Source organism: Myxocyprinus asiaticus, chromosome 7 (assembly GCF_019703515.2).
Source record: "Myxocyprinus asiaticus isolate MX2 ecotype Aquarium Trade chromosome 7, UBuf_Myxa_2, whole genome shotgun sequence".
Taxonomy (NCBI): Eukaryota; Metazoa; Chordata; class Actinopteri; order Cypriniformes; family Catostomidae; genus Myxocyprinus; species Myxocyprinus asiaticus.
In genome coordinates this window covers 10075275-10097655 of record NC_059350.1, presented here as the reverse complement: position 1 = coordinate 10097655, position 22381 = coordinate 10075275, and the positions used below count along the sequence as shown (strand labels likewise).

General features: G+C 39.6%; 1 protein-coding gene across 5 annotated transcripts in view; it reads right to left on the bottom strand.

Moving 5' to 3' along the window:
* The window catches only part of pnpla6 (patatin-like phospholipase domain containing 6), a 59849-nt gene that overhangs the window by 25308 nt on the left and 12160 nt on the right, over positions 1–22381 (bottom strand). For all 5 annotated transcript variants that reach the window (XM_051702418.1, XM_051702417.1, XM_051702419.1 and 2 more), the window contains 24 exons: positions 20208–20261; positions 19968–20055; positions 19623–19797; positions 19389–19529; positions 18478–18637; positions 18230–18310; positions 15259–15387; positions 15081–15161; positions 14737–14866; positions 11164–11238; positions 10473–10576; positions 10111–10278; positions 8276–8353; positions 7869–8074; positions 5465–5596; positions 5074–5197; positions 4266–4455; positions 3375–3524; positions 3224–3287; positions 2952–3120; positions 2565–2747; positions 2340–2458; positions 553–709; positions 142–258 (listed from right to left, as the gene is read on the bottom strand). In XM_051702418.1, the coding sequence (XP_051558378.1) occupies positions 142–258; positions 553–709; positions 2340–2458; positions 2565–2747; positions 2952–3120; positions 3224–3287; positions 3375–3524; positions 4266–4455; positions 5074–5197; positions 5465–5596; positions 7869–8074; positions 8276–8353; positions 10111–10278; positions 10473–10576; positions 11164–11238; positions 14737–14866; positions 15081–15161; positions 15259–15387; positions 18230–18310; positions 18478–18637; positions 19389–19529; positions 19623–19797; positions 19968–20055; positions 20208–20261 (3075 nt within the window). The remainder of the gene's footprint in view (positions 1–141; positions 259–552; positions 710–2339; positions 2459–2564; positions 2748–2951; positions 3121–3223; positions 3288–3374; positions 3525–4265; positions 4456–5073; positions 5198–5464; positions 5597–7868; positions 8075–8275; positions 8354–10110; positions 10279–10472; positions 10577–11163; positions 11239–14736; positions 14867–15080; positions 15162–15258; positions 15388–18229; positions 18311–18477; positions 18638–19388; positions 19530–19622; positions 19798–19967; positions 20056–20207; positions 20262–22381) is intronic.

Sequence of the window (22381 nt, the reverse complement as noted above, 5' to 3'; positions counted from 1 at the left end):
ATGTGATCACCATCCATCTTTACTACATCAGCTTTTCTTTCCCACAACTTTTCTAAATATCAACTTGAGAAACATTTAAACTGCTATGAAAACGTAATTAGAAAAATGAATAATAACAAAAGAGCTGCCGTGACCTCTTACCTCAATTTGTTTGTCCTCAAACACTTTGGAGATGCTGGTGTTGAAGGCGGAGCCAGAGAACATGGATGTGATTGGATATGTCAGATCCAGTACCGTTTTGAATACAGAATTCATCGCCTGAGAGCAAGACAAAAAAAAGATAAGCTGAATAAACTCAAATGATGTCATCTGGAAATTTTCTAAAAGATCCAATTTCTGCTTTCTTCTTCTGTTTTAACAAGTCTGTAAGGCTTTGAAATGCAAAAATTGATTCTAGAACAGGACTGAACGAGAACAGGATTGACATTCATTATCTATTACTACCTTTACTCTAAACATGATGATTAAAGCCATAAGCCACCCGAGTAAGTAATTTTCCCACAGGTAAAAGGTGTTCTTAGGCATAATGCAAAATGGACAGAGCCACATTACCTTGGACCACTCTCTTGCCCTCTGCTTCACCCGAACAGCACTTCTCTCCTCTGCATAAAGAGCACCAATGAAAGAGCCAATGGACGTTCCTCCCACTATGTCAATAGGAATTCCTGTATCCTCCATGGCTTTAATTATGCCCACATGAGAGCAGCCCCTGCAAAAATGGCCAAAAACAATCCCTACATTACAGTAAAATAATACCCTTTTTGTTTGCAACACAAATCCATAAGGCAACTACCAACCTAGGTCACATTTTCTAGTTAAAGATTATAGCAACAGTGTTATAAAAACATAAGAAAATCTGATTTCATGTAAACATTTAAAGTCCCTTTTTTAAAATAGCCAATGGCATTTAGTTTACATCACAGCCATGGACCATGATTTGCTACTTGTTACTGCTAGTCAGAAGTAGGTTTTATTAAGCCCAAAGTATACCAAGTTTAACACGAAAGTTTAGCGTCTGCATATAGTCGAAATGCTAGTCTTTAAAAGTATACTTCATTGGGGGCCTGGGTAGCTCAGTGAGTAAAGACGATGACTACCACCCCTGGAGTTGCAAGTTCGAATCCAGGACATGCTGGTGAAAATGACTCCAGTGACTCCAGCCAGGTCTCCTAAGCAATCAAATTGCGCCGGTTGCTAGGGAGGGTAGAGTCACATGGGGTAACCCCCTCATGGTCACTATAATGTGATTCTCGCTCTCTGTGGGGGGTGTGGTGAGTTGTGCGTGGATGCCGCGGAGAATACTGTGAAGCCTCCACATGCGCTATGTCTCCGTGGTAACGCGTTCAACAAGCCACGTGATAAGATGCGTGGATTGATGGTCTCAGACGCGGAGGCAACTGAGATTCATCCTCCACCACCCGGAATGAGGGGAATCACTATGCCATCACAAGGACTTGGAGTGCATTGGGATTTGGGCATTCCAAATTGGGGAGAAAAGGGGAGAAAAATCAACCAAAAAAAAAAGTATACTTCATTTGACTGTCCGCGCATACACAGACGGTTGGCGCATACACGCTATGACTGCTATGAGAGACTGGACTATTTATCTTCAAAGGTTTAGACCAATAAATATGTTTTTATATTCCTTCAGACTCAAATTATAGAAATGCAGGTATCTCCTGAACACATGCGCTCTTGACATAACCATCCACTGTTGTTGTTTCCACATTCGTCTGCAGCGATTACATCTTCTTCTAGCACTTCTTCGTGACAGCAACGGCTCAACTGTGAGTGTTGCCACCTTGTGGACCCACTAATTAGTGCAAATAATTCCAGGCGCATGCGCATACTGTGCGTTTAGAGAAAGATTGCGCCACACGCGTTCAGTGCTCGAGCACTGCTTTTGACGAAATTTGCATCAAGCGACCTGTACACAGACGCCTAGCGTTCACTCTGACTGAAGTATACTCTTGGCTTTAGAGGGAGGGACATTCTCATTCTAGAGAGCATTTGATTGGACAAAATGAGTGAGTGCAGTATGAGTCATCAATTTTTCGTCTGTGTTTGCAGAAGAGAGGAAGACTGCAATTTTTAAATGTGCATAATATACCTGCTAAAATTCAATTGTGACTAATTTAGGAGTACACTAGTATATAGATGCCGTCAAATCTAACAGACATGGACTAAAAGCCAGAAAACTCGAATTGTTATTTAATTTTACCAAGTCTGAACATTTCACATGCCAAAAAACCTATAGTCTCAAATATGCAATAAGAATGTGATACTGTTTTTTAAAGGTTTATAGTTAAAGCAATACGACTGTGTTGGGTGTCACTCACCTGGCTCCGCCTCCCCCCAGCACAAGGGCAATGCTGTTTCCTGTGAGCACTCTGGCCAGCCGAGAGAAATCACTGTGTGTGTCTGCAGTCTTCTCAAAGACCTTTTCATACACCTCTCTCTGTGTAATAAAACAACCACATCCATATAAAACTTTAAGACTTTATAAGAGTCTTTATAAATATCTTAGCTAAATGTTATTCCATAAATAGGTGTGGTCTTCTTACCAGTTTGGAGGGGCCTCTTCGTGAAAACACTCTACGAGGGCACTTCAGGTGAAGGTGTCCAGAGCACCAGCTTCGCATGTTCAGCCATTCGACAGTTCTAGAGGGGCCCGGCCCATCCTCACGATGCAACAGAACTAACTGCTTCAGGGCCCGCACTGCTGTGTTCTCCAACATCTGCTCCAACTGAGAAGATAAGCAGAAGAGAGAACTAGATATGATTTGGCTAGACAAAGCATGGTCTGAAAGTTAAATAAAAAAATACAAAAATTCAGTTTTAAGGTTATAACACGCCATTCCTTGCGAGTTTTGAACTTACAAAACTTTTGATTACTAGTGTAGCCTAGATCTTCAACCACTACGCTCACTATTACTCAAACACATACATACCTCTCCGGGTGCAGGTTCCTGGTCCCCAAGCCCCACAATGAGGATGCAGTCAGCTTGTCTGATACAGCGCTGCGTCCATGGAGTCATACTGCTGTCTGTCTGATACAGCACTATACGATTAATGTCCTCCTGCTGAGCGAGCCAACCTGATAACCTGTACTCATGAATACTACAAAATAAAGAGACAAGCAGTTTAAATGACAATTAAAAGATGAATACAATGAAGACTAGAAAGAGATAAATAAGTTTCGCTGTTCTAACATCATATTTACCTGTCCAAAGCCGAAGCCCCGAGTCTCTCTTTGATGATGTCACTGGTTAGCAGCAGGGTGGGTCCTGATTGAAGAATGAGATTACATTAGGGATACAGATGTTGTGAATGTCTAAATTATGCCAACCACTGTATATCAACTACTAATGTACCTATGGCACAGAGGGCGTGGCTAAGCTCCAAATTGAAGGCATTGATTGGCACCTCATCACAAACAGGAAGTACTGCCACAGTGGAGAGATTACTGGCTGGGTTAGTGACGTCTGGACTGGACGCCATGCTGGGCAGACCCAGAGCAGTGCCTAGAGGAAGGAAAGAAGCATTTTTTATTACATTTTTAAATATGTATATTTTTTAACACAAAGAGAAAGTTCTGTTTCATGCTCCTAGACTATTTAAAACCCTTGATGCAAAAAGAGCTTGCAAAGAGAAAATTTAGTAATTTCATATTTATGACCTGGCCTGAACTCTGAAAAACACATTTTCTCTTCTAAGATGTTTTTTCCCCCTACAAATGTATTATCTAAAAGCACTCTGACTAAAGCTTTTTATAGGGTGTGAATGATTTATATTAGAAAACTACTTGAAGGGCCTGGGTAGCTCAGCGAGTAAAGATGCTGACTACCACCCCTGGAGTCACGAGTTTGAATCCAGGGTGTGCTGAGTGACTCCAGCCAGGTCTCCTAAGCAACCAAATTGGCTCGGTTGCTAGGGAGGGTAGAGTCACATGGTGTAACCTCCTCCTGGATGCTATAATGTGGTTCTCGCTCTCGGTGGGGCGTGTGGTGAGTTGTGCGTGGATGCCGCGGAGAATAGCGTGAAGCCTCCACACGCGCTATGTCTCCGCGGTAACGCGCTCAACAAGCCACGTGATAAAATGCGCGGATTGTCGGTCTCAGATGCAGAGGCAACTGAGATTCATCCGCCGCCACCCGGATTGAGGCGAGTCACTACGCCACCACGAGGACTTAGAGCGCATTGGGAATTGGGCATTCCAAATTGGGGAGAAAAGGGGAGAGAAAAAAAAAAGAAAAGAAAACTACTTGAAAAAGGTCCACGGGGCTGTTGAAGGTTTCCCAGAATCTTCTGCCCCAGTAGATGGATCAAGCGGGTCACCACCTGCGGGTATCTTCTCTTTATATTGTTGAGCGTTCCCTCTGGAAGCTTCACTAGCTCAGTGTCTCTGACTGCATGGACTGTGGTGGCACGTGGCTGCCGTGTCAAAGCTTCCACCTGAGAGAAAGTAAGACAAAGGAAAAAAAACGGAGAGTTCTAAATACCTAATCATAGAAAACTAGGGTTTATTTCAAAGCTTTATAGGGATAGTTCTAGAATTTTTTTAATTCTCACATCATTTACTCACCCTCTATGTGTATGACTTTCTTCTGCTGAACACAAAGATTTTTAGAAGAATATTTCAGCTCTGTAGGTCCATACGGTGGCTAGAACTTTGAAGCTCCAAAAAGCATATAAAGGCAGCATAAAAGTCATCAATAAGACTCCAGTGGTTCAATCCATGTATTCAGAAGTGACATAATAGGTGTTGGTGAGAAACAGATCAATATTTAAGTACTTTTTTAATAGAAATTATACTCTCTGTCCAGTAGGTGGCGAATGTGAATCACCAAAAACAAAAGAAGAAGTCTATAGTAAAAAAAGGACTTAAATATTGATCTGTTTCTCACCCACCATTCACTTGCACTGTAAGGACCTACAGAGCTGAAATACTCTTCTAAAAATCTTAATTTGTGTTCAGCAGAAGAAAGAAAGTCATACATATCTGGGATGGCATGAGAGTGAGTAAATGATGAGAGAATTATCATTTTTGGGTAAACTATCCCTTAAACTCACCACTCCAATGAGATCTCCTCGTCCATACTCCCCGACTAGCTCCTTCTTCCCATTGGCTTTCCGAATGACGGAACGCAATCGTCCATTCAGTACAATGTAGGTACAATCAGACTGATCGTCCTGCCTACAAATCACACCAGATTTATTTGTCAATTATTTCACATGCCAAAAGACCACACCAAAAACAATTATGCAAGCCATATAAAGATGCAGAACTGAACATACAAGAATATAATCTGAAAAGTTATTCTAATTAAAGAGCTTCATTATCCAATTAACAATAATTATCCAAGTACTAAGTACATTTGAACTATTACCCATGAATGTTCTCAACTAAAGAAAAGGTGACAGTAAATTGAAGGAAAAATAGTTTAGGAGTGAGTGATAGTACCGGTACAGGGCGCGTCCCGCCTCCACAGCCATCCAGTCGATGGCGAAATCCATTTGCCGTACGAATGGGGACATGCGAATAGCAACAGTGTGAGCTGCGCTGAGAACTACACTCGGCTGCTCGCGCATGATCCTGTAGGGAGCAGCACAGAATTAAGACAATATTAACATTGCTGCACTGTGGATGTGGATCTGCTCTATTGCAGGAAGAAGAAAAATTAACACTTGGATAATTGACGCCATCCAGCCATTAACTTTTTGTGTAAAAATATATTTGAATGAATACATTTTATATTTTAGGTACTGTGACTGGTCATGACAAATAAATAATACTACTAAATTAATACTAAATAATTATAAATATTCCATGAAGTCTCTCAGTTAATATGAGCTCATCATAGCTACATGCATAAAAATGCTAAACGAATTAGCAAAATACAGTTTAAAATTGTTTTAGATGGAGGACAGCATGTCACACCGCAGGATATGTAAACCTTCCAAAAGTAGAATATTTCATGTCAACTACCTACTTAAATTTAAACAACCCTAACACTCACTTGAAACTGATTTTGAAGTATTTTTCATCATAAACCTTCTATTGCTAATATCCTGTAACTAAGGGGGCTTTCACACTGGCAGTTTAGTCTACAATGAAAACATTGGTAATATGCGGATTGGGGAGCAGACCGTGGTACCGAACCCAAGACTAACTGTAGAAGGTGGTCTGAGCTCGTTTGCAATGGAACTGTGGCACAGTTCACATGAGTGAGAAAGCATGTGGTAATCGGGCCTGCACTTGTTCACCAAGCAAAATAGCCTGCACATGTGTTTTTGCCGATTTAAGCATGACAACATCATCAGTTGCACAAAAACACACACACACACACGCACACACACACACGCACACACACACACATGTGCACCAAGAGTGGCAGGGGAACATAAGCAGCACTACAAATACTGCTTGCAACCAACTGTGTCCTCTAAAAAGACTGTTTGCGAGCATCAAATATGGTCGCCTTCTCACGGACATGCATATCTGCAGAATTTTGGCAAGCAATGCACAGAGGCACAAATGTCATTCACCCTGGTGTGCCTGGATGTTTCCTTTGAATGTTTCTCAATTAAGTAAACATTGTTTCAAGTTTTACTTTTTCTAAATTCTGTTTTATTTTTTCCCAAATTCCACGTTTTCTTTTTTTTTTTATATTCCGTTTTTAAAGTTTAAATCAATTTCACCATCAAAATTGTGTCTAATCAAATGAATAAAACTTTAATCAAATGAAAACAGAACAATTACTTTTCAACATACCACTGCAATTTTTTTAATGAAATTAAGTGCTTTAGTAAAGATCCTCACAATATAATATAAAACACAACATTGGTCTTATTTTTGTCAAATAAAGTGCTGCATAACAGAGCATCACATTATAAATGAAAACATTGATGAAAACTTCTGTTCAGTACAACAGCACTGTTGCTTGTGAGATATAGGTTCAACAACAACAACATAATAATAATAATAATAATAATAATAAAATACATTTTACTAAACACTAGTAATATACTTCTGTAGCAATTTCTTACATTTCATGCATCAAGCTTTTATTTTGAAACAAACGATTATTTTGAAATGAAGGCTTTTCTGGTTTTGTATTTTGACGGTAGTTTCACACTTCCGGATAAGACTTTGGTTATTTGACCCAGTGTGACTACTGAAGCACAAAATGCTGTGATTTAATCATAAAAATATATAGTCTGCAGGCGCTGCACACAACACATTGAATGAGCACTCTGTCCTCTACTTTAATAAGCACAGCACGTGATGCTCACAAAATGCATAAAATGTGGTGTTTTGAGAGCAGCTTCACACATTCACTTTCCAGCGTGCAGTGTATGCACACTGTATATTTATTTAATTAAATCGCATCCTTTTGCGGTTTAATAATTACACTAGGACTTATCACACATATTGTCCATTTCTGTGTAAAAGGAGTATCAGAACACGCTCTCAAATGAGCGTGAGCATTTGTAAGCAGCCGTCTGTCCGTCAGACAGCGCGTGGGGACCGAATTAAGTCGGTGCTCAGTACTACCAGTACTGTTGAAACACTGGTATTGTTACATCTTTTTTATTTCAGTATTGACTTGTTACCGATGTACCGGTACTTTTGACTAATGTGCACATTTGTGATGATGCAAGTTGATGACGGAAAAGCACCGAGGTTCACACCAAACCAACGCTGCAGGGGGCACTAAAACAATCATACGCAGCAAACGTGTCCAGTATAAAAACCAAATAAAAATACGAAGCCCCTGAAGAGAGGAAATATAATTTTTAATAGCTGGAGTGCCATTCGGTAGAATGAAAGAGTTTGTGTGTGATTACCCGGATAATACACTTACTCATAAAAGTCGGATTTGGAGATCTTCAGGAAGGTGCAGTCTCTCTCTGCTTTGATAGTGAAGATGAGCGGCTCTCCTGTCAGCACAGCCAGCTGACCCACCATCTCGCCCGGCTGGGTCACAAACAGACACACCGCCTCCTGCTTGTCAATCATCTTCTGGTAGACATGAAGACAGCCTGAGAGGACAAAATGCAGACTCACATCCTGAAGAAGAGAAGACAAAGAGAAGAGTGAGTGGGGACATGGAGCGCCAATACAATCATGAAGATCACAAATCGAAGCTTTCACTGCATCATAATGTAATGTCAATGAAGGTCTAAGTGGCAAAACAATCTAACAAGGTGTGTATGGTTACTAATTTGGGCACCAGAGAAGAAAGTAAAGGAGATTAGAGAGGATGAGCACCTGGTCTCCCTGTCGGGCTAACACAGATCCAGCTTTAGCATGATGAAGCATCACTCTTCCATTAAGCAGCGCAGGGTCCTGAAGATCAACAATAAACAGAGTGGTGACGAAAGAATGGAGGCAATGTCAGTGGAAATCCAGTGTAAACACATGAACAGCACCATGTACAGTGCTGTGGAAAAGTATTTGCCCCAACCCTGATTTCTTCTGTTTTTGTGTATATCTCATACTAAATTGTTTCAAAAATTCAAACAAAATCTAATACAAAACAAAGGCAATCTGGTTAAACACAAAATACAGTTTTTAAATGATAATGTTATTTATTGAAGCAAAAACGTTATCCAATACCAACTGGGCCTGTGTGAAAAAGTATTTGCCCTTAAGTTACTAAATCCCCAAATTTTCGAAAATTCATAATGGGGTTCAGCTGTACTAGACACACCCAGGCCGGATTACTGCCAGCCCTGTTCAATCAAATCAACACCTAAATAGAACTTTTTCAGCAGCATGAATTTGGCTAAAAGGTCTCACCCAGTAGCACACTATGCCAAGGTTGAAAGAAATACATACAACAAGATTGAATTACATCAGTCTGTGAAGGGTTACAAAGCTATTTCAAAGGCTCTGGGACTCCAAAGAACCACAGTGAGAGCCATTATCTCCAAATTGAGAAAACTTGGCACAGTAGTGAACCTTCCAGAATTGGCTGACCTTCCAAAATTCCTCCAAGAGCACAGCGATGACTCATCCAGGAAGTCACAAAAAAATCAAGGACAACATCCAAGGAACTGCAGGCCTATCTCGCATTAATAAAATGTCACTGTTCATGACTCCACTATCAGAAAGACACTGGCCAAAAATGCCATTCATGGAAGAGTGCCGTGGCGAAAACCAATGCTAGCCCAGAAGAACATTAAGGCTTGTCTGAATTTTGCTAAAACACACCTTGATGATCCTCAAAACTTTTGAGTGAATGTTCTGTGGACTGATGAGTTGAAAGTGGAACTGTTTGGAAGACAGGGGTCCTGTTACATCTGGCGTAAATCAAACACAGAATTCCACAAAAAAAACATCATACCTGCGGTCAAGCATGGTGGTGGTAGAGTGATGGTGTGGGGATGCTTTGCTGCTTCAGGGTCAGGGCGACTTGCAATAATTGAGGAAAACATGAATTCTGCTCTCTACCAGAAAATCCTAAAGGAGAACGTTTGGTCATCAGTCCATGAGTTGAAGCTCAAGCGCAACTGGATTATGCCGCAAGACAATGATCCAAAGCATAGGAGTAGGTCCACCTCTGAATGGCTCAAAATAAGCAAAATGAAAGTTTTGGAGTGGCCTAGTCAAAGTCCTGATGTGAACCTGATTGAGATGATGTGGCAGGACCTTAAATGGGCAGTTCATGCTCGAAAACCCACCAATGTGGTTGAACTAAGGCAGTTCTGCAAAGGAGAGTGGGCCAAAATTCCACCACAGCATTGTGAAAGACTGATCTCCAGTTATCGGAAGCATTTGCTTGCAGTTGTTGCTGCTAAAGGTGGCACAACCAGCTATTAAGTTTAAGGGGGCAGTAGGTTTTTCACATGGGTGATATAGGTGTTGGATAACATTTTGCTTCAGTAAAAAATATATAGTATATATATATATATATATATATATATATATATATATATAAATATATAATTGAAAACTGTATTTTGTGTTTACACAGGTTGCCTTTGTTTTATGTTATATCTCGTTTGAAGATCTAAAACAATTTAGTATGAAAAATACACAAAAACAAGAAATCAGGATCGGGGCAAATACTTTTCCACAGCACTGAATGCATAAGCAGATACCTCAATCCTCATAAGCTTGAGAATCTCTTTCTGCGCCTCCTCGAACAGTGTGACGTTAGGTCCTCCTGGAAACAGGCCATAAACGTTCTCCATCCCTGACTCTTCCTCAGGATACAGATACACACCTGACGGAACCTCATCCACAGTCACCTTCCTCTCCCGTTGATCCTGAGAGACAGAAAACAAACATGATGTGTGAAAACGTAGGTTGAGATTGTGTATATGAGATTATGTGAGCTGTGTGTACTTGTGTGAATCAGTCCACTGTTTGTGCACATGTACTCACTCATGTACAATATGTGTATATGTGTCTGCGGTAGAGGCTTGCTCATGTCAAAATTTGTGTGTGTAAATATACTCACTCGTGTGAAAGTGGGTAGGGTAGGTGTGCCATCCTCAGCAGATACAGAGATACGGCCTCTCTCATAAGCCATGTCAAAATCTGAACGTAGACTCTTCTGCATGCCTGCAACACGTGCATAGATACTTTATGCAGATACAAACTGACAGAACCAACACAGCTCAGCTCATTCTGTTTTCAGTGCTGTGAGCTCTAATGCAAGCACATCTCAGGGGCCATGGTCTTAAAGGAATATTCAGAGTTCAAAAAAAGTTAAGCATAATCGACAGCATTTGTGGCATAATGTTGATTACCACAAAAAACAATTTTGGCTCGTCCGTCCTTTTCTTTAAAAAAAGAAAAAACCCCATCATGGTTTTATTTTGCGATAAAAAAACGGCTGTACATTTCCCGATGCATCGCGATCTTCATTAAAATGATCTTGATAGCGATACTTAAAATCTCAACATTGATCTTTTACTATATGCGCAACTCTCTACTATGCATGTAAATCACTCGCATATAAGACCAAATGTCATGCTATGCGACTTAAATGTCTGTTAAGATGTTAAGATTTCACTCACCAGTGATTGAGTAGTATATTGGCAAAGAAGTTCACTGCGTATTGAGAGTTAAAGTTTGATTTGACACGTTCACCCCAAAAAGCACACAGAAATGTTGTGTGTTTTGAAAGAGACACATGCAACACCAACCTGCAATGTCTACAGGCATGGATATAGTCCTGCTGAGAGTCGGGATTGTGCCGCCATCCTTCCCATTATCCCCAACTGCAGAGAAAAAGTGACATCAATGATCAGCTCTCCCTCTGAACAGTGTTAAACAAATCTAAGGATCAAACATTACTCAATGCCATTAGAAATCCTCTTATTTGACATTACATAAGTTAAAACTCACTCTGGAATGTGTTTTACATGATTGTTTCCTAACTAATTAATATCAGGACTGAGGACAACAATTATTTACATTTTAACTGCAATTTGAAGTAAGGTTGATTTAATTTTATTGTAAAAACAAAAAACCTACTTGTGAGGGACTATCTAAATTAACATTAGGCAGTGTTTATGCAGCTGAATTCAGATAGAATGCTGCATTTCTCTTCACAACATATATATATATATACATATATATACAGTGCATCCGGAAAGTATTCACAGCGCTTCACTTTTTCCACATTTTGTTATGTTACAGCATAGATACAGCCTTATTCCAAAATGGATTAAATTCATTATTTTCCTCAAAATTCTACAAACAATACCCCATAATGACAACGTGAAAGAAGTTTGTTTGAAATCTTTGCAAATTTATAAAAACATAAATAAATAAAAAAAAAAAATCACATGTACATAAGTCTTTGTTCAATACTTTGTTGAAGCACCGTTGGCACCAATTACAGCCTCAAGTCTTTTTGAGTATGATGCTACAAGCTTGGCACACCTGTTTTTGGGCAGTTTCTCCCATTCTTCTTTGCAGGACCTCTCAAGCTCCATCAGGTTGGATGGGGAGCGTCGGTGCACAGCCATTTTCAGATCTCTCCAGAGATGTTCAATGGGTTCAAGTCTGGGCTCTGGCTAGGCCACTCAAGGACATTCAAAGAGTTGTCCCGTAGCCACTCCTTTGTTATCCTGGCTGTGTGCCAGGTCGTTGTCCTGTTGGAAGATGAACCTTCGCTCCAGTCTGAGGTCCAGAGCGTTCTGGAGCAGGTTTTCATCAAGGATGTCTCTGTACACTGCTGCATTCATCTTTCCCTCAATCCTGACTAGTCTCCCAGTTCCTGCCGCTGAAAAACATCCCCACAGCATGATGCTGCTACCACCATGCTTCACTGTAGGGATGGTATTGGCCAGGTGATGAGCGGTGCCTGGTTTCCTCCAGACATGACGCTTGCCATTCAGGCCAAAGAGTTCAATCTTTGTTTCATCAGACCAGAGAATTTTGTTTCTCATGGTCTGAGAGTCCTTCAGGTGCCTTTTGGTAAACTCCAGGCAGGCTGTCATGTGCCTTTTACTGAGGAGTGGCTTCCGTCTGTTCACTCTACAATACAGGCCTGATTGGTGGAGTGCTGCAGAGATGGTTGTTCTTCTGGAAGTTTCTCCTCTCTCCACAGAGAAATGCTGGAGCTCTGTCAGAGTGACCATCGGGTTATTGGTCACCTCCCTAACTAAGGCCCTTCTCCGCCGATCGCTCAGTTTGGCTGGGCGGCCAGTTCTAGGAAGAGTCCTGGTGGTTCCAAACTTCTTCCATTTACGGATGATGGAGGCCACTGTGCTCTTTGGGACCTTCAATGCTGCAGAAATTTTTCTGTACCCTTCCCCAGATGTGCCTCGATACAATCCTGTCTCAGAGGTCTACAGACAATTCCATGGACTTCATGGCTTGGTTTGTGCTCTGACATGCACTGTTAACTGTGGGACCTTATATAGACAGGTGTGTGCCTTTCCAAATCATGTCCAATCAACTGAATTTACCACAGGTGGACTCCAATCAAGTTGTAGAAACATCTCAAGGATGATCAGTGGAAACAGGATGCACCTGAGCTCAATTTTGAGTGTCATGGCAAAGGCTGTGAATACTTTTGTACATGTGATTTTTTTTTTCCATTTTTTATTTTTAATAAATTTGCAAAGATTTCAAACAAACTTCTTTCATGTTGTCATTATGGGGTATTGTTTGTAGAATTTTGAGGAAAATAATGAATTTAATCCATTTTGGAATATGGCTGTAACATAACAAAATGTGGAAGAAGTGAAGCGCTGTGAATACTTTCTGGATGTACTGTATATACACAGTACTGTGCAAATGTTTTAGGCACTTGTGAAAAATGTTGCATAGTGAGGATGTCTTCAAAAATAATGCCATAAATAGTTTTAGTTTATCAATTAACATCATACAAAGTCCAGTAAACAAAAAAAGCTAAATCAATATTTGGTGTGGCCATCTTTGCCTTTAAAACAGCCCCAATTCTCTTAGTTGTTGGCAGATAGGATGTTCCAAGCTTCTTGGAGAATTCACCACAGTTCTTCAATCTATTTAGGTTGTCTCAATTGCTTCTGTCGCTTCATGTAATCCCAGACTGACACGATGTTCAGTGGGGGCTCTGTGGGGGCAATGCCATCTGTTGCAGAGCACCCTGTTCTTCTATTCTAATCTTTTCTATTTGCAAAGGTAAAGTTTGGGAGTCTAAAATGTATTTTTCCAATTGACACAATAAAGCTGAAGATATAAATAACCATCTTAAGACAAATATTTTTGTGAAACATCTTAAGTGCCTAAAACTTTTGCACAGTACTGTGTATATATATGTATATATACATATACGATCAGCCACAACATTAAAACCACCTGCCTAATATTGTGTAGACCCCCCTCATACTGCCAAAACAGCACCAACCCGCATCTCAGAATAGCATTCTGAGATGTTATTCTTCTCACCACAATTGTACAGAGCGGTTATCTGAGTTACCGTAGACTTCGTCAGTTCGAACCAGTCTGGCCATTCTCTGTTGACCTCTCTCATCAATATGGCGTTTCTGTCCGCAGAACTGCCACACACTGGATGTTTTTTGTTTTTGGCACCATTCTGAGTAAATTCAAGAGACTTTTGTGTGTGAAAATCCCAGAAGATCAGCAGCTACCAACAGTCTGACACCAACAATCATCCATGCAATTATCTAATCAGCCAATCGTGTGGCAGCAGTGCAGTGCATAAAATCATGCAAATAAGGGCAAGGAGCTTCAGTTAATGTTCACATCAACCATCAGAATGGGGAGAAATGTGATCTCATTGATTTGGACTGTGGTATGACTGTTGGTGCCAGACGGGCTGATTTGAATATTTCTGTAACTGCTGAAGAATAGTGCCAAAAACATCCAGTGAGCGGCAGTTCTGTGGACGGAAATGCCTTGTTGATGAGAGAGGTCAACAGAGAATGGCCAGACTGGTTCAAACTGACAAAGTCTATGGTAACTCAGATAACTGCTTTGTCCAATTGTGGTGAGAAGAATAGCATCTCAGAATGCTATTCCGAGATGCGGGTTGGCGCTGTTTTGGCAGCGCGAGGGGGACCTACACAATGTTAGGCAGGTCGTTTTAATGTTGTGGCTGCTCAGTGTGTATATATATATATATATATATATATATATATATATATATATATATATATATATATATATATATATACACACATACATATGTACATACATATATACATACATATATACAAGGCCTTACAATACATCTATAAGAAGTATATATTGTGGTTTCTAACATGTAGCATCTCGGACTGCAGCCTCACGGTGTTTGTCAGGGACAGTGAGGCTGCCGAACCGTTTGCTGTGTCGTATGGGGCTAGAACGTGTTGGATGCGGAGAGACAGGAGAGGAACGAGGCTGCATGTCCTGAAAAAAAAAAAAAAAAAAAAAAAACACAGATATAAAGAGAACAGATACATAAAGCAGATAATATGAAGCCTCTTAAAATTTGCTACTCACTTTCCATGCATTGTGTGCAAGTGCGTTTCTTAAGTTGGACAACCCTAATCATTCACAATATAATGAGTAATAAGAAAGAAAGAGTGTGCATGTGCATGTGTGTGTATATATGTATACTCACGTGGCTGAAGAGTTCATTGGTGAGCCCCAGGTAGTTGTGCAGGGCCAGAACTGTCACTCTCTGAAGACGCACCATGATGATCTACAGAATGGACAAAACAGGACACAGGACATCACTTATTCACCACATACAGTGTCCTTATAAAACACACCATTTGAATCCCTGTATGAACCCAGACCTGCACAACTCGCACAAGGCTTTCAGGGTATTTCTCAAAGATGGACAGGAAGGCATCCACAGGCAGTCTGAGGACAGTGGACACCTCTGCTGCTCTCGCTGACACGGTCTTATATGGTCGCTGGTGACCCTGAAATACACAAATACACACAAACAACTTTAATTACAGAATTCTACATAATATCCAGAGCATGTCATTTCCTATGGGGATTTTCCAATATAAAGTAAGTTTTACGGGTTGTTGACCCATAACATGTCCATTAGTGCTGTCAATCAATTCAAATTTTTAAATCGCAATTAATCGCATATTTTTTTTTGTAGTTAATCGCAATTAATCGCAGATTTTAAAATTGCTGAAATTTTCTTGTCAAAATGCATTTATTTCCATCTTAGGAAAGAAAACAAAATATGTACATTAAACATTTCCCAAAGTCTAAGTGGAAGTTTGACTAATTGAAAGAACTAGTTTCCCAATAGGTTGCATATTCATTGCAATGCGCATTAAATCTCTTAAACTCTCATCCTCCACAATATTAATCTGAAGGTAGACTGTGGCTATCCACTTTGTTACAGCAATCCTGAAGCTGCGTTCATAATTCACGTCAGAGAGTCAAAGTGAAAAGCGCTTCCAGACAAATACATTTTGGTGATAGTTAAGACTTTACTTGCTTCTGTGGTAATTAAAATGCACCTTACAAGTCCCATCTGAGCTTGTTTTGTACATGAAATAGCGCTAAAAGCTCCTTTCTCCATCATTTTATCACTGACAGGGAAGCACTGTCAAAGATTCTTTTATTTACTGAGATAACAACCTCTGCGGCTTTATCATAGGAGAGTATTATGAGAGTACCACCCATAGAATGTCAATGGGACTGCCGCGTTATGCTATTTTATGCTAAGCTTGTAGGCTATCCTTGGTAGAAGGGTTCTGGTGCTGTGCCATGTGCATCAGTGTAATGACTCTTGGTGGACACATTACAAAGTTTCCGCCCTTCACACAAGTGTTTATGCTGTATTAACGATAAATGCATTAATCGCGATTAAGAAAAATTAACGCGTTCAACTTTTTTTATTTAATCGCATGCATTAACGTGTTAATTCTGACAGCTCTAATGTCCATTAAGGCTGTCAAAATAAATTCGAAATTTGAATATTTGTTGAATATAAGATAAAAATGCACATTCAAATGCTAAAACGAGTTTTGGATGTGTGTCAAGCACTGATGATGACTTGCATACATTCTTGGGCTAAAACAGATACAGTTCAATGAATAAAACAGAACGTGGGTATCTTGAGACACATTTTAAAGGTTGAATTTCCCTTTAAGATGCATCGTTACTGCACGAAACGCTGAAGAAAAAAAGCCCAGTGAAAAACAACGCAACGGTCAAAGACGTCCGTCTAGCGCATGCATACAATGAAAAAGACAGACGCATTCGGAGTGAATGACTCCCCCAGAGGTAAGTACATTCAACTGTATTTAATGAAAAACTCTGTTGTACCGCTGGTATTATGAATCTTGAGTCCTTGGTAGTACTATGGCACCGGTATAGGCTACTGTGCAACACCAAGTTAAAATGGAACTGAAGCATTTCTTTTCTTGTTTTACTTTTTTACAAATTTGAGGATATGACTTGGCTAAATCTTTTGTCTTTATCATTTTACTCACATTTGTTAACAGCCAAATATGTTCAACAATCGCTATAACACAGTGCTGATTAGATTATATTTATTTATTAAACTTCTGAACACTGATTTAAAAATCAGATGTTTGAAGATTTTTTCCTCCTGCCTGAAAAACTATTCTTTAAAATTAGAATATAATCGAATTTGGTAATATTCTATTTAAAAATCTGAATTTAGTTTCTCTCCTGTTTCTCCTGTTGCAACCCTAATGTCCATAAGATTTTTTATGTCAACATATATTTTTTATGATTGTATAATTTAAAGTGTATATTTCTGGTGCAAAGACACATTTGTTGTCTTTTAGTTTGTTTTAAATGGTCGTGTGGTGTGACAATTAAATATTTTAAATAATATATCCAACCACAGGACATATCAACTTCCCAAAAGTATTTAATGTCAACTACTTGTCTTAAATGACAGCAGTTTGACCTTGTGGTCAGTACCATTTCCATGAACAACAAAGACGAGTGAAGAAATAGACAAGCAGAGGTTGTGTAACGTGTAGGTTTGGGAGGGTTACTTTTCAAATGTATTCCACTACAGATTAATATACATGCTTTAAAATGTAATTTGTAACGTATTCCATTAGATTACTCAAAGTCAGTAACACAATCTTAATACTTTGGATTACAGATTTTTATTCCACTTGTTTTGATATAAACAAGTTATTAACAAGTGAAAAGATCTGCCAGTACAGTAAAACAAAATACATTTATGTTAAAAATACATTCTCTGAAAAAGGCCTAAATATATTATGCAGTGTAGCTTCTAAAAAAAGATAAAGCAAATTGATCTTGTTTTAAGGATTTTAGATATTTTTTAACAGAAAAACACTACAAAAATTCTCATCAAGAATAAGATTTTTGCCCTAATATCAAAGGTCTCACTAGAGAGAGAAAAAAAAACTGATCTAACGTGGATTTTCTTGATAGAAAAAATATGATTGTGCCTGGTAACAGGTGCATGTAAAATGGCTAGAAATAGCATTGAAGCTTAGCATAAAGCTAAATGTTCACATGACAATTTACACAAGGTTTATTTCTATTTCTGCTGCTCCAAACTTACTTCAAACGTACTTTTCTGTCTCCTCGTATGAATGTCACATATCTAAAGAAAGTGTTTCACCGCTGTTCAAACACTCTTTGGAACGCTCTTACATATTTTAAATATGTAATCCCGTTACATGTATTCCGTTACTCCCCAACCCTGGTAATGTGTTATATAATAACACAAGCTCTTGCCTGCATTTAAATGGCAGAGAAAGTGGAATTGTGGGTGTGACTCACTGTGATGACATCAAGGATGCTTAGCAGACTGTGAACACTGTCTCCAGGGAAAACCTCTTTGACCACTCCATCCTTCCCATCCTGAGCCACCAAACGAAAGAGAGAGAGAACGAGAGAGAGAGAGAGAGAGAGAGAGAGAGAGAGAAAGAGAGAGAGGTGAGTCACAAACAAACAAGCACATATTATTGTACACAGAAAACTGCCTTATATTAATTGTGGCACAAAAATGCATTTACACACTTACACACCTGTCCAGTAAGACATAACTCCAGCTTGCCATCCTGTACCACATATATACTGCTGTCAGGCTGACCGGGTCTGAAGACATATTCACCTTGCTGGAACTGTAGAAACACCATGTGCTTACACAGCTCCAGAAACAACGGCTTCTCAAAGTGACCCAACACACTAAAAGAGACAGAGAGACCAAAGCCACACAAATGTATTGTAGTTAATAACTGCATAATAGACTTATAATAACTATTATAGTAAATGTATCATCATATTGCACTGCTCTAAGGAATAGTTGATTCTAATTGGTCAATCTCTGCATTCTGTGGTCAAATAATTTTTATAATTGACCGCTGTCCCAGGCAACCAAATTCCCTAACAGTGCTCATTCCATGTCTTCTCACATAACATAACAGAGGTGCTCCGATACCAACATTTTGGCTTCGATACGATACCAGCCCTGGTACCTTGGTAAAATCTGATTAATTGTCAAATTGTCATTTTCTCAAAAATCTCAGAAATGTCACATCCCGTAAAATTTTGCTAATAGCACTATACTGGAGTATGGTACCAAAATTAGCAACAAGATTTTATGGTACCATTTTAAAATTCTTGGTTTCGCGATATTTCGTTAGTACTGGTATGCAGCGCAACCCTTTAACAGAATACAGAACACCTAACAGAATTAACTTCCACTCAAATCAATAATAACCATTTATTTATTTACGTGGTAAGTAATAAGCAAGATCATGAAAAGTCATATGGTCATTTTCAGAAAATTAAGCCTTTTGGGGTAATACAAAATCATCTTATATATCCTGATTACCCTGTCTGGCTTCATTCTGTGATATATTTAGTGACCGGATGACTGTACATTATACCTTACATATCATATGTAAAACAATGAACACACACACTGGGAGCGTACCGGACGTTCTTGAGCATGTAGAGCACTTCAGATGGCAGGTGAGAATTGGCCACGTCAAACTCTGTGAGATCTGCCTCCAGCACTGAGGGAGGAGGCTCCTTCATCTGCAAAGTGGGCACTTCCTTCTTAAAGCGCAGGATCCTGATACAGACACAGAGAGAGTCATGCAAATGTGCCTCAGGGAATCTTCTGGGCCAATAAAAATGACCAAATACTTTAACTAATGCAAGATACTTTTTGGCAATGTTCAGCATCTTTTGTTTCTTTTTGAGCCGGGGTCTGGAGGAGGAGGTGGAGCCCACAAGAGAGGAGGTTGACTCAGACACTTTCCTCATAATCTTCCTCCCATAAAACAAGACTTTGTCTCTTTTACGAAAACGATACTTCGGGGCTTCCTGAGCCTCAAGTTCTGAGAGAAGACACAACAATTACAGACGTATTCATCTAACAAAATTATTACAAATCTAGATGACTTGACAGTTTTACATTAAACAACCAAGAAGAAAAAGAACAAAAGAAAAAACAGGAAATGAATGATATTGAAATTAAATAGCGTGAATTAGTTTTAGGAACACTTACGGCGGAGCTTGATCCTGCGGAGGACAAAAAATATGAGGACAGCGATGAGAACGATGGCGACGCCAGCGCCGATCATGATTCCCACCACCTGAAGAGAAAATGATAGACAGAGACAGAGAAATAGAATAATCTAGAGAAAACTGGAGTGACATTTAAAAGGCAAACTCAAGCTTAATGGAAAAAGTGTCATAACACTGATTCTCTGTAACAGTGTATGTATATTCATGTGTATTTACTTACCATGCTTGTCTGTAGCTGATCCTCCACTAAAGACTTGATGTTTCCAAATCCCTCCTGTTGCAAAACACAATAGATATTAATATAATCCATGCCACAGAATGTGACAAAACTGTGGGGGTCCCAATAGTGAATTTCAATTTTTTTTACTCTGTTACCCATCATTTACAATACTACAAAACCCTGTAGAGACCATTTCAATTAATCGATTCAATTGAATTATTGACACTGATGGATGAAAGGTAAAAAATGCCCCTGAAAATCAATTCATGGGGGCAAATACTGCTTCTTCATATAACAAATTTCTGACAGTACAACCAGTTTTTGCTGAGCTGAAAGACAGCACTGAGGTCAAAAATATATACATTGGCGGCCAAAAGTTTGGAATAATGTACAGATTCTGCTGTTATGGAAGGAAATTGGAACTTTAATTCACCAAAGTGGCATTCAACTGATCACAAAAAATAGTCAGGACATTACTGATGTAAAAAAACAGCACCATCACTATTTGAAAAAAGTAATTTATGATCAAATCTAGACAGGCCCCATTTCCAGCAGCCATCACTCCAACAACTTATCCTTGAGTAATCATGCTAAATTGCTAATTTGGTACTAGAAAATCACTTGGGATTATATCAAACACAGTTGAAAGCTATTTTGTTCGTTAAATGAAGCTTAACATTGTCTTTGTGTTTGTTTTTGAGTTGCCCCAGTATGCAATAGACTGGCATGTCTTAAGGTCAATATTAGGTCAAAAATGGCAAAAAAGAAACAGCTTTCTCTAGAAACTCGTCAGTCATTCATTGTTTTGAGGAATGAAGGCTATACAATGCTTGAAATTGCCTAAAACTGAAGATTTCACACAAAGATGTACACTACAGTCTTCAAAGACAAAGGACAACTGGCTCTAACAAGGACAGAAAGAGATGTGGAAGGCCAGATGTACAACTAAAAAAGAGGATAAGTACATCAGTCTCTAGTTTGAGAAATAGATGCCTCACATGTCCTTAGCTGACAGCTTCATTGAATTCTAACTGCTCAACTCCAGTTTCATGTACAACAGTAAAGAGAAGACTCGGGGGGCCTGGGTAGCTCAGTAGTAAAAGACGCTGGCTACCACCCCTGGAGTTCGTTAGTTCGCTAGTTCGAATCCCAGGGTGTGCTCAGTGACTCCAACCAGGTCTCCTAACCACCCAAATTGGCCTGGTTGCTAGGGTGGGTAGAGTCATATGGGGTAACCTCCTAGTGGTCACTATAATGTGGTTCGTTCTCAATGGGGCGCGTGGTGAGTTGAGCGTGGATGCCGCGGTGGATGGCGTGAAGCCTCCATACCCGCTATGTCTCCGTGGCAACACGCTCAACAAGCCACGTGATAAGATGCGCAGGTTGATGATCTCAGACGTGGAGGCAACTGGGATTCATCCTGCGCAATCCGGATTGAGGCGAATCACTACGTCACCACGAGGACTTAAAAGTGCACTGGGAATTGGGCATTCCAAAAATTGGGTGAAAAAGGGGAAATATATATTAAAAAAAAAAAAAAAAAGAGAAGACTCAGGGATGCAGGCCTTATGGGAAGAATTGCAAAGAAAAAGCCACTTTTGAAGCAGAAAAACAAAAAGAGAAGGTTAGAGTGGGCAAAGAAACACAGACATTGGACAACAGATAATTGGAAAAGAGTGTTATGGATCTTAACCCCATTGAGCGTTTGAGGGATCAGCTAGACTGTAAGGTGCGTGAGAAGTGCCCGACAAGACAGCCACGTCTATGGCAAGTGCTACAGGAAGCGTGGGGTGAAATGTCACCTGAGTATCTGGACAAACTGACAGCTGGAATGCCAAGGATCTGCAAAACTGTCATTGCTGCACGTGGAGGATTTTTTATGAGAACTCTTTGAAGTAGTTTAAGAAGTTAAGTAGTAGTTTGTTCATGTTATTAATGTCCTGACTGTACATTGTGATCAGTTGAATGCCAATTTGGTGAATAAAAGTGCCAATTTCTTTCAATAAGAGCAAAATCTGTACATTATTCCAAACTTTTGGCCACCATGTATATATACAGTGGTGTGAAAAAGTGTTTGCCCCCTTCCTGATTTCTTATTTTTTTGCATGTTTGTCACACTTAAATGTTTCAGATCATCAAACAAGTTTAAATATTAGTCAAAGATAACACAAGTA